This window comes from Arabidopsis lyrata, assembly GCF_000004255.2.
Source record: "Arabidopsis lyrata subsp. lyrata unplaced genomic scaffold ARALYscaffold_4, whole genome shotgun sequence".
Taxonomy (NCBI): domain Eukaryota; kingdom Viridiplantae; phylum Streptophyta; class Magnoliopsida; order Brassicales; family Brassicaceae; genus Arabidopsis; species Arabidopsis lyrata.
Window position 1 is genome coordinate 17662215 of NW_003302552.1, and position 11133 is coordinate 17673347.

Sequence of the window (11133 nt, forward strand, 5' to 3'; positions counted from 1 at the left end):
TATCCGACCCCGATTGGGGTGGGAGTCGAGAGTATCGTGCTATTGCTGACACAACTGCAGATTTAGGTTGGATTACTTCTCTTACGAAAGAATTGGGAGTCTCTTCAACCACTCAACATGTCATCTATTGCGACTATGTTGGTGCCACATATCTTAGTACTAAACCGGTGTTTCGTTCGTGTATGAAACATGTGGCCATTGACTATCATTTCGTTTGGAAACTGGTTTAATCTGGATTTTTACGACTTGCTCATGTCTCCTCCAAAGACCAGCTCGCAAACACGCTAACGAAACCCGCGTCACGATCCCTCCTCGCTGTTCACTCTAGTAAGATAGGCTTCTCTCCCGATCGTTTATCTTGAGAGTACGTATATAGAATACACGGAGTATCTTTGTAAATATGGTAAGTTACTTCTCAATCAAGTTTGTAATCTAAACTGAATATTCTAGATTATCATTCGCTCTGTATAAATAGAGTTGTACTCATATCCTAATCAATAAGAAGAATACACTTTCTCTACATCTATATATACATTTTCGGAGAGATTTTTTAAATAAATCATGGAGTTGGCACTTATTTAAAATGTAATGCCATTGACATTAATTATAAAGATTTTTTGTTTTTTTACTATATATATGTAAATCTAATTCGTTTGCGGAAAATCTGGAGACAATGTTTACTAATATCTAGACAATGATCGTTTATACTCTATTTAAATTAAGATTTTCAATTCAAAATCACTTACCATATATTGCTCTATATTATCCCTTGTTAAAAAATGCGGCCTCCGTGGCCGCCTAAGTGCCGGTTAAGCGTTCGACGGTAAGTAGCCACGGGATTTGTCCAAATCGGAGAACAACAATTTTTTGTAGTTTATGATTAAAATTCTATTATACATGTAAGATCTATCATATTTGTGCAGATTCAAGAAGAAAAACGAGTTAAAAATGATGTCAAACGTATTAAAAAACGAGCAGCCGACATTCTTAGGTTTAAGAACTCGTCAAAATCTGTGAAAAAGATGATTGTGTAAAGTCCGGTTTACCCTTCATTGAAGAATAAACTAAAAAAGAGCAAAAATGAGATCTTGAGACTGGAACTTGGGTTTATTAGTGCACTACTTCAACTGAAACCACTACACCAAACCGAGTTTATATCATTTCTCAACAAATAATTCATATATATCCAAAATATTAGATAAAGCCCTAAAACTAATCTCCGATTAATTTCTGTGTAATCTCTGATTAACCGATTAATCGCTAGGTCCAGCTCGAACGCCCCACTAACGCCTAGCGATTTTTTGAACAAGGATATATCATCAACAGATAATCGTTCAAACAAATATTCATACCGACGAATTTGAAGAAATTTTTTGAATACTATTAACTAGGCCCGGCCCACCCATAAGGGAGCCAAAGCATTTGCTTTAGGCCACCAAATATATATAAAACATTAAGGCCACAAGTATGTAAAGTTACCTTTGGTCTGTTGGTTGTGTAACTCATTGATGTATCACAAGTTGGTGGGTTCGAGTCTTTACTTGTACATATTTTGTTTCTCCTTTTTTCCCTTTTTTTTTAGTCGGTTCTCTTTTTTTTTTTTTGATTACTACGTGTTTTTTCCTTTCTATTTTGTGGAGGGGGAGAAAATTGTTATTTATTTATTTATCAATTGTTGCTTTAATTCTTTTTTTCTCTATCAACAAAATTTCTAAATATTTATTTAGTTTGGCTACTAAATCTTATATAATATTCTTAATTTCTTCAAACAAAAACTGAACTTTTATATATATTTTAGTATTTAAATGACAAATTTTTAATATTAATTTTTATATATAAAACTATATTATTTAAATATGCTTTAGGCCACCAAAATTCATGGACCGGCCCTGCTATTAACAATCGGAATTACGTACTAACTGTACCGTCAAAACCTATTACGTACGCATTCATAAGAAAAGATAATGACCATGCACAGAAACGATATAATTACATAATTTGCTGTCCAAAAAAAAAAAAGGAGGATAAATGTATCATCATTTTTAAAAAGGGGATCTTTAATGAGACAAGATACTAATTATCTGTTTATCATAAAATACTTAGATTTTTTTTTTTTTTTGTCAACAGCTTAAATTTAACGCTCAAAAGAGCCATTCATGCGGAATGTTGTTTACATAAGTGATGTGAAGCGGTTCGGTACGAACTTGTCGAGCCAATTTATCCGCTTTTACTTAAATTATTAATTTGCGATTCCACTATGATTTCATCAGTTTATATAATTTGGATTTTGTTAATAGAAATAATTAGTTGTTGAGAAAAATATAGTATAACATTTACCTAAGATAACCACATGGGCTTCTGTGAATGTTGGCCCACTTGACTGGATCCATTTGTTTCTGTGAATAGGCAGGCTTCAATACATGGGCTTCTTTGTGACGTTTTCTGTTTCTGAATGTTGTTGCTGGAGATATTTATTGCAGGTTCATCTTGATAGTTTCCTCCAGAGTCCGGACCTTCAGCTCCTTCCTCATCACTTATTCTCTCCTACCTCTCTCAACTCTTCCGCTACTCTTATCCAGCTTTGCCCTTTTGTTCTCTTTGAGTTTCTTTGCCTTGCAGTTTTACCCCAAAAAAAATTGAAGCTTTTTTAGGGTTTTTCTTCGGTCTTAAATTGTTTTTATGTAATGCTGCAAACTTCGCAATACCCATCTTTAATGGCGAAAGCAATTTAATTTTATTTGGGTTTACTGATTTTTCACTTCTTTTATCTGATCCACTAATTCTCAATCTATGAGACTTTGATATCTACTACTGGGTTAACAATGGAGCAAAGTTGCAGCTGGGTTTTGTTTCCTTTAACTTTAAGAATGCAGCTGGATTTCGTGTTTTCCTTTGTGACTGACTCATAATAATTCTTAAATGAGAGCTTTGAGTTTGACTTCTTAGACTTTCATGAACAGGTCTTGCTAGGAAATAACCAGTGGAATTGGATTGGTCTTTGGTTCTGGAGTTTGTGATTTACTACAGTCGTTGGTTTCAATATGGCCACTTACGTTTCACCACCGTGTTTTACTTAGAATGTATTACCAGAGAATCATTTAGGCAGTGTTAGCTCTTTTGGAATGATTGAGAGTAAGAAAAACAGAGTTTGTCTGATCTTCGCCAATCAGAAACTCTCCATGGCATTTCCAAAGCCAAGCTCAAGATCCTTTCACCCAGAAATATCGATGCTTAGAGAGGTGACGGGACCAATACAATAGTCAATCCAAGAAGGAAACGTCTATTGGACCTGTTACCGAGCATTTTGAAGAGCCATCTGCTCCGAGCAGTTACAATGACGCAAGGATTAAAGTTATTGCTGTGGGAGGCAGTGGATCAAATGTTGTGAATCATATGATAGAGAGTGAAATGTCATGCGTGGAATTCTGGATTGTGAATACCGATATTCAGGCTATGAGAATGTCTCCCGTTTTACCAGATAATAGGTTGCAAAACTTGGTAAGGAGTTTACAAGAGTTTTAGTGCTTAGAGGTAATCCAGATATCGGAATTAATGCTGCTAGAGAGAGCAAAGAAGTTATTGCAGAGGCTCTTTTATGGCTCAGATGGTCTTTGTCACAGTTATGTCCTCAAATATATAGGATTATAACTTTTGCACTATGTTCTTCTTAGCTATAAACTTTGATCGTAGAAAATGAGGTTTAGTCTCTGTCATTTCTCAATCACTTATTACCTAGTTCTTTGTTCAAAACAGTGAGGTCTCTATATGTGTCAAACTATAGAAGATTTAGGTAATTGATAGCCAATCATGGATTCTTTTTGTATATCCACTGCCTCCAGCATTATTGTAGCATCAGTGTCACTGCTTGAGCGTTGATGCTCGCATGTCTTCGTCATTTTATAGGATGTAATGGGTGGTGGAACTGGCACTGGCGCAGCCCCTGTAATTGCCAAGGGAATTGGTATATTGACGGTTGGTATTGACACAACGCCTTTCTCATTTGATGGGCGAAGTAGCAATGGTCTGGTATCAAGAAGGGCTTGCATCTAATATCTCCGAGATAATGTTGACACTCTCATGTCATTCCAAATGTCTCTCAGTCTACTCCGGTAATGGAAGCATTTAATCTAGCTGATGATATACTTCATCGGGGGGTTAGTGGGATATCTGATATCATTGCGGTATAGCTTTTTCATGGACTTCAGTCTGATCATTTATCCATAATTGAATATGTTCTTGATAAGCTCTTTTGGCGGCATAATTGGATAAGCATAACAAACATATCAAAGTAGTCTAGTTGACCTTACAAGCTAGTAGATTTGGTGTGGTAAAGGAATCAGTCTAATGAGTTGGATACTGAAAATAACCATAACATATATATTCAATGTTACTCAACTATTGCGCATTTTATGTCATGTTGTATTAAAGAAAGACTTGAACTTGAATTTCTTTAAAGCAAAGTTTCATTTTGTTCCAATCATGCTGATTCTTTCATTCTACTGGTAAGAAATGAAGTACGATTTGTATGAGATTATTTAAAACAATCTAGACTTTAATTACATAATCAATGAGATCTCATGTTAGTTATATCTTCCTTCTCCTCGCCTACTCCTGCCTCCTCCTCTCTAGCCTTCTGCCTCCTCCTGATCTATCTCTCTTTGGATGGAGAGACCTCCTTCGACCATCCTAGACCAATACCAGGTGTGATTCATATCTATAAAAAGGCTCAACTTAGAATCACCACAAACAGCGGCATATGTGATGAAATTTCTTTTTGTCAAACCCTTGCGCAACGAGCCACTATTACCATCTCCCGACACGAGGAGTATATGGCGAGAAGAATGTGACTGAAGAAGGGAATCGAAGGCATGTAAAAGAACTGATTGAGTCATGATTAACTCCGTCAAATCTTTCTTTGGATATCGTTTTACTGCAAAAATAAAATAAGTTAGACAACTAAATAAGAAATAATGAAATGGTACAAAACTGGGTAAGTTGTAAAGCTGATCGTCTTGACACGTACCGCAAGCTGGTTTACCACAATATGAACCTCTACTCGGATTCAACTTGAATTCGTACCCACGAGTCTTCAAAAACGTACGACAACTTTTATTATATTCATTGTCAATTCCATAACAATAAATTTGATAAGAAACATGTAAGGTTGGGTCGCATGTTTTCAAGGCGTTTTCAATTTGGTTCCTTAGGTCATTCAATCTCCCATGATCATCCGGTAGTTGTGTAGTATCCATGTCTATAAAAACCGTCACCGCTTTTGTTATATCCTTATTCAGAGCCGGATCTCGAGCCGGATCCGGAGCAACAAGGTTGCGAGCACGAACCGGTTTTTTGGGAAAAGACCAAGGACCGTCTGACAAAAATGAAACGAAAAAAATAAATCATCACATCGATCGAATTAGAACTGCTAGTTAACTGATTATATATCGATAAGACCAAGTCAAAACAAACAAATTCTTATGGAACAAGAATAAATACGCGATAGAAAGAGAGATCTTACCGTGATCTTCGTTTTCCATTGTTTTCGACGGAGAAATCGCCAATTTTTTCTCTTTAGGAAATTAGGGTTAGAATGGGTCTGCGAGTGAGAAAGAAATCTATAATACATGAAACTTTTGCACAAATAAATAAGGAAATGTTACTACGTGAAACAGATGAAACGGCGGCGTCTTGAGCCTGTCAATTTCATGCTTGGTATCCACTAATCTGTATGTTAATTGGCCAACAATTTTAGTAAGTTTTTTAACGTGTGGGAAGTGTGGGACAGATAGTTTTTTTTTTTTTTTTTTTTTTTAAATTAAGGTGTTATCTGTATTATATGTGACGTGTGATTCAATTGTTTTCGAAGAATTATACTAGCAAAACGTGTACGATGAAAGAAAGTCTGTCAATTTCATGCTTGGTATCCAATAATCTCTATGTTAATTGGCCAACAATTTTAGTAGTATTTTAACGTGTTCGATGAATCTGTCAATTTCACATGCTTGGTATCCAATAAGGCAATAATCTCTATGTTAATTGGCCAACAATTTTAGTAAGTTTTTTTTTTAACGTGGACGATGAAAGAAAGCATGTCAATTTCATGCTTGGTATCCACTAATCTGTATGTTAATTGGCCAACAATTTTAGTAAGTTTTTTAACGTGTGGGAAGTGTTGAACTGATAATTTCTCCATTCATTTTTAGATTTAAGCATGGAAATGAAAAAAAAATAAAAAAATCAAATATATGTTACGCGTTTTACGACTCAACAAGTAAACAACTAAAGTCACCCACTCACAATGTTAGTAACAAACTCAAGAGACATGTGGCCAATTAGCTAAAACATCATTCTGGAAAATTTTTGATAAAAAAAAAATTGATGGAAAAATTTTACATTGTGGAAAACTTTTGACAGAAAATTTTCACTTTTTATTAATTTTTTAATTAAATTTAAATAATTTGTATATAAAAATTAATTGAAGTTTATGGTGTTATTTGAGGAACTTTCTAAATATGGTTCTATTTAAATATATATATAAATATATATGTTATTTTTGTTAAATATATATATATATATAACAGTGATCTAACATGTAAAAAAACGATATACAAGAGTCATGCTAAGCGTAGCTACTACATACACTAGTATTAAAAAAAAAAAAAAAACTAATAACAGTCACTTAAAACGCCTCCGTTTCATCTGTTTCACGTGCCTTGACATAAACCAAAATATTTAGAGACTTCATTCTCGTTCGCAGACCCATTGTAACCCTAATTTTCTCTTTTCTCCAAAGAGAAAAAGTCTCAAAATTCTCTGGCGAGTGGCGAGCTCTCCGTGAAACCATGGACAACGAAAATTCCGGTAAGATCTCTCTTTCTTGATCGATAAGAATTTGATTTCATTTTAGCTATCTGTATCTGTTAACCAGCACTTATAAGTCGTTCGATTTATGGATCTAATTCTATAGTAACCGATCTTTTAAAACCCCTGGGTTTCGTGATTTGTTTATGCCTTGTCCGTTTTTGTTACGTGAAGGTCATTGTTACTCAGTCACAGGCGTCTTCTGGGACGTGGAGGAAATCCCAATCCCTAAAGATGTCAATCTTCCTTCGATTTCTGGTAATATCGAATCAGCTCTTGAGAAGTTGGGTTTTTATGCTCTTGAACCGGTCGAATTCATTGCTTTGGGTGAGAAGAAGGATATCGCCTCAAAAGGTGAATGGTTCGAAGCCGACATCTACTACGTATCCGAAGGTGAATTCCTTTACATAAACCCTCGTAACACTCTTTCCTGGCTAAATCTATGTTTGATATATTTTTCGCAGGGGATAAAGACACTCGAGTTAACTTAATGTCATTTCACATTCTTAACTGGGCATCGAGCTCTTTTAAGAGGCAACCAAATGTGATGTTAATCTCAAGAAACCTCCCCGATGACACAGAGTTCGTCAGGGTTTTTAACGCTTTGAAATCAAGAGGTTTCAATGTTCTCTTGGTACAGCCTCATGATGAGGCCGCATCAAAAGAGCTCTTACGTAATGCAGACTCAATATCTGACTCTACTAGATTTTTTAATGGAGGAAACCCTTTGGATGACCAAAGTGGAAGCTCACAAGGTGTTGACAATATTTATTCTCATCCTGAGAGCTTCTGTCCTTTGTTATGTTAAACTCTGTTTTCGGTTTTAAATTTATATATGTCCTCCTAATGCAGCATTCTTCAATTTTGTCTAAGCAGGTTCTCTAGTCTCAAATTCTCTGGCGATTGAAACCATCAACAACGAAGATTTCTCCAGTAAGCTCTCTCTTTCTTGATCGATAAGTATCGAGTTTTATGAAATCTAATTCTTTTGTAATCCCATTTATGCCTTTTTTCGTTTGATGAAACCTTGCAGAGCCTATCGCACGCGTCGATGGGCCTAAGACAGGTGTCTTCTGGGACGTCGATGATTCATCACTCCCTAATGATCTTGATCCTCAATCGATCTATCAGAGAATTAGAACAGATCTTGAGAAAAAAGATTATTATATTTACGAGATGTCAATATGGGCTTATGCTGAGAAGATAACCTTATCAGATGAATTGTTGCATGAGTATCGCAAGTCCAAAATCTACTTCCTTCCCAAAGGTGAATTCTTTTTTTTTTACTTAAGCCTTAGCTCTTAAAACAATCTTTGTCTCTTATATATGTATGTAATCTAAATCTTTGTTGATGTATCTCTATAGTTCCAGGGGATAAAAATGCGAGACATAATATGATGTTACATGACATTAGTTTATGGGCAATAGACACACCTGTGGCATATCCTGCACCATCAAATGTGATCGTTATCTCAAACAACATCCAAGGAGACGATGTCAAGACAGACGGCATCCCAAGAGTCATTGACTTGATCTTTACTCTTGAAGGTTTGTATTCGAGAGGTTACAATGCTTTCTTAGTACAGCCTAATCTGCTTGCACCAGAGATGTCCCAAACCTCAGAATGGCCAGGATGCGTATTAGATGTAGGTAAAGTTACTGGCAGATTTCTTCTAGCCCCTAGTCAGATGAAGCGTATGCGGAAGAAAGTTAAGCCAAGGCGAATTCGTCAAGGCAGAAGAGCACTTCGTGAGGACTAGCTTCTCTGCGTAGATCATGACCGTTCTGTTTTTATTCTAATCTCTACTTCCTTATTTGAAGCCTTAACCTATAGAATTATTTATATTAATTCTGTTTTCAACTATTTACGTGTGAGCTCTTCTTCTCTTTAGTTATCCGCTCTTTGTTTGTTGGAATTTCTTGCGACATTGTCCATATTCTTATCTATCTCTCAAACTTCGATTCCAAAAGAAATAATTTATTTTGTAACAAAGTTGTATTTGTTATAAATCACATGTTGGATGGACTCCATAACCGTGGGCCTTATCCATATTCTAGAAGGCCCATGTCCATGTCCTAGAAGGCCCATACCCATGTTCTAGAAGATTCTCCTTATGACGGTCTATTTTATACTTAGTGGGCTTTTGGACTTTAGGGCTTACTAACCCAATGAGGATTTGTCTCCTCTCATCATGTATAAATATGTAACGAACCTCATTCATTAATCAATCGAACAACAAGTTTTACAACACGTTATCAGCACGACTTGCTCTTAACGAAAACCCTAAAACTAAAGTAGCCGAGTTCGCCCACCGCTTGAAGCTACCAACCGCCGACCGCTCGCTTTGCTCCTTGATCGGCGATCTCCTCCTAGCTTCATACGTTCGTGATAAGCTTGATAACCGAGGTCTTTAGCTCCCGGTTCTAATCCATACAATCCCAAAAAGGTGAAAGGTAAAATCAAAACCCTAAAGCTAAAGAACCCAACTTGAATTTGAATCTAACAAACGGTGGAAACCTAAAACGAATCTTGATTGTATAAACGATTGTTTTTTGCTTGTGAAAACCGATCATGAACTTGAACTTAACAAACGGCTAAGACACTAAAACGAATCTTGATTGTATAAACGATTGCTTTTTGCTTGTGAAAACCGATCATGAACTTGAACTTAACAAACGGCTAAGACACTAAAACGAATCTTGATTGTTTAAGCGATTGCTATTGCTTGTGAGATCCGATTGTTTGACTCGTTTAGGTTGCTAGAAAAGTTGATTATTGCTTATGCTAAAATCGCCTAAGTTGCTAGAGAAGTTTTATTGTCTAAACCTAAAATCGCAAAACGAAAATACATAAGCTAATCACCGAAACTTTAAAGGTCTAAACCTAAAACTAAAACGAATCTAATCCGAAAATTCCATAAGTTTAAATCGGCTTGATTAAGATTGTTTAGGTTGTTAGATTGTTTGCTCCTTTGATTGATTACATGCTTAAAACCCTAAAACTAAAATTGCATGAACCCTAGAAAACTTAGAAAAGATAATCCTAAAAGAAATCTCAAAACCCTAAAACCTAAAATCCTAAATAAAATAGGAAACCCTAAATTCTAGGAAATCTTAAAATCCTAAATAAAATAGGAAACCCTAAATAATAAGAAATCTTTAAAACCCTAAATCTTAGGGATAATAGGAAATCTTAAAACCCTAAATCCTAGGAATAATAAGAAATCCTAAAATCTTAAATAAAAATAGGAAATCTTAAAACTCTAAAACCCTAATCAAATTAGGAAATATTTTAGAAAAGGAAATTTAATCCTACGAGGAAAGTCAAATCCTTAAGTAAATCGATTCATGTTTGGTTTTTTAATACCGCATGACATTAACGATTACATGATTTTGACTCAATCTCCTTTTGCTTGTAGATGTCGAAAACAAAGAACCTCGAGTTTTCTGCACTCAACGTTTCCGGCGACAACTACTTACAATGGGCATTGGACATTAAGATAGCCCTTGAATCCAAAGATCTCGCCGAGTGCATTATGGAAAACAACGAGTGTGAGAAGAGGTCGAAGTTTAAGGCGATTGCATTTATACGCCATCACATAGCAGAGAGCCTTAAGAATCAGTACCTTACTATCGAGGATCCTCTCGATCTTTGGATCGAGCTGAAAAAGCGATACGATCACCAAAAGACGGTACTCTTACCGAAAGCCCAATATGATTGGAAAAACCTCAGGATCCAGGATTTCAAATCCGTGGAGGAGTATAACTCCGAGCTTTTTAAGATTGTCTCAATCCTGAGGCTATGTGGTGAAAAGGTGACTGATAATACTTTGCTTGAGAAAACATACTCAACATTCCACCCTAATAATGTGGTACTTCAGCAACAATACCGTGGAATGAAATTCAAAACATATGCAAGTTTGATCTCCTGCTTACTCCTTGCTGAAAAGAATAATGAGCTATTACTAATGAATAGCTCAATGAGACCTCCAGGATCCACACCGTTGCCGGAAGCCCATAAGGCCGAAATAGCCAAAGAACCTCGAGAGACCAAAGAAACCAACTACGTCCATAGAGGGTATCACGGTCGTGGCCGTGGTAGAGGACGTGGTGGTGGTCGCAGCAACCATAACTCCTACGGCCGAGGAAACCACCATGGTGGTAGAGGCCGTGGGAACAATGGTCGAGGTCGTGGCCGCGGAATCTTCAAACCGCAACACAAGGCCAAATCCGTTTGCCATAGATGCGGAATGGACAATCATTGGGCTAAGA

At 36.2% G+C, this 11133-nt stretch overlaps 2 protein-coding genes and 1 pseudogene across 2 annotated transcripts; 2 read left to right on the top strand and 1 right to left on the bottom strand.

Annotated features, from left to right (window-relative positions):
* Positions 1-779: 779 nt before the first annotated feature.
* LOC9315709 lies at positions 780-4199 on the top strand (annotated as a pseudogene).
* Positions 4200-4445: 246 nt separating this feature from the next.
* Positions 4446-5601, bottom strand: LOC9315710. Its single transcript, XM_021027243.1, has 3 exons — positions 5519-5601; positions 5024-5371; positions 4446-4930 (listed from the first exon to the last, which is right to left on the bottom strand). Exons 1-3 carry the CDS (start codon positions 5535-5537, stop codon positions 4626-4628), a joined length of 672 nt encoding a protein of 223 aa, XP_020882902.1. The 5' UTR covers positions 5538-5601; the 3' UTR covers positions 4446-4625.
* A 1177-nt stretch (positions 5602-6778) lies between these two features.
* Positions 6779-8725, top strand: LOC9317553. Its single transcript, XM_021029355.1, has 6 exons — positions 6779-6861; positions 7036-7254; positions 7326-7616; positions 7738-7794; positions 7895-8128; positions 8227-8725. The coding sequence occupies exons 1-6, from the start codon at positions 6843-6845 to the stop codon at positions 8619-8621; spliced, it is 1215 nt and encodes a 404-aa protein (XP_020885014.1). The 5' UTR covers positions 6779-6842; the 3' UTR covers positions 8622-8725.
* Positions 8726-11133: the final 2408 nt, after the last annotated feature.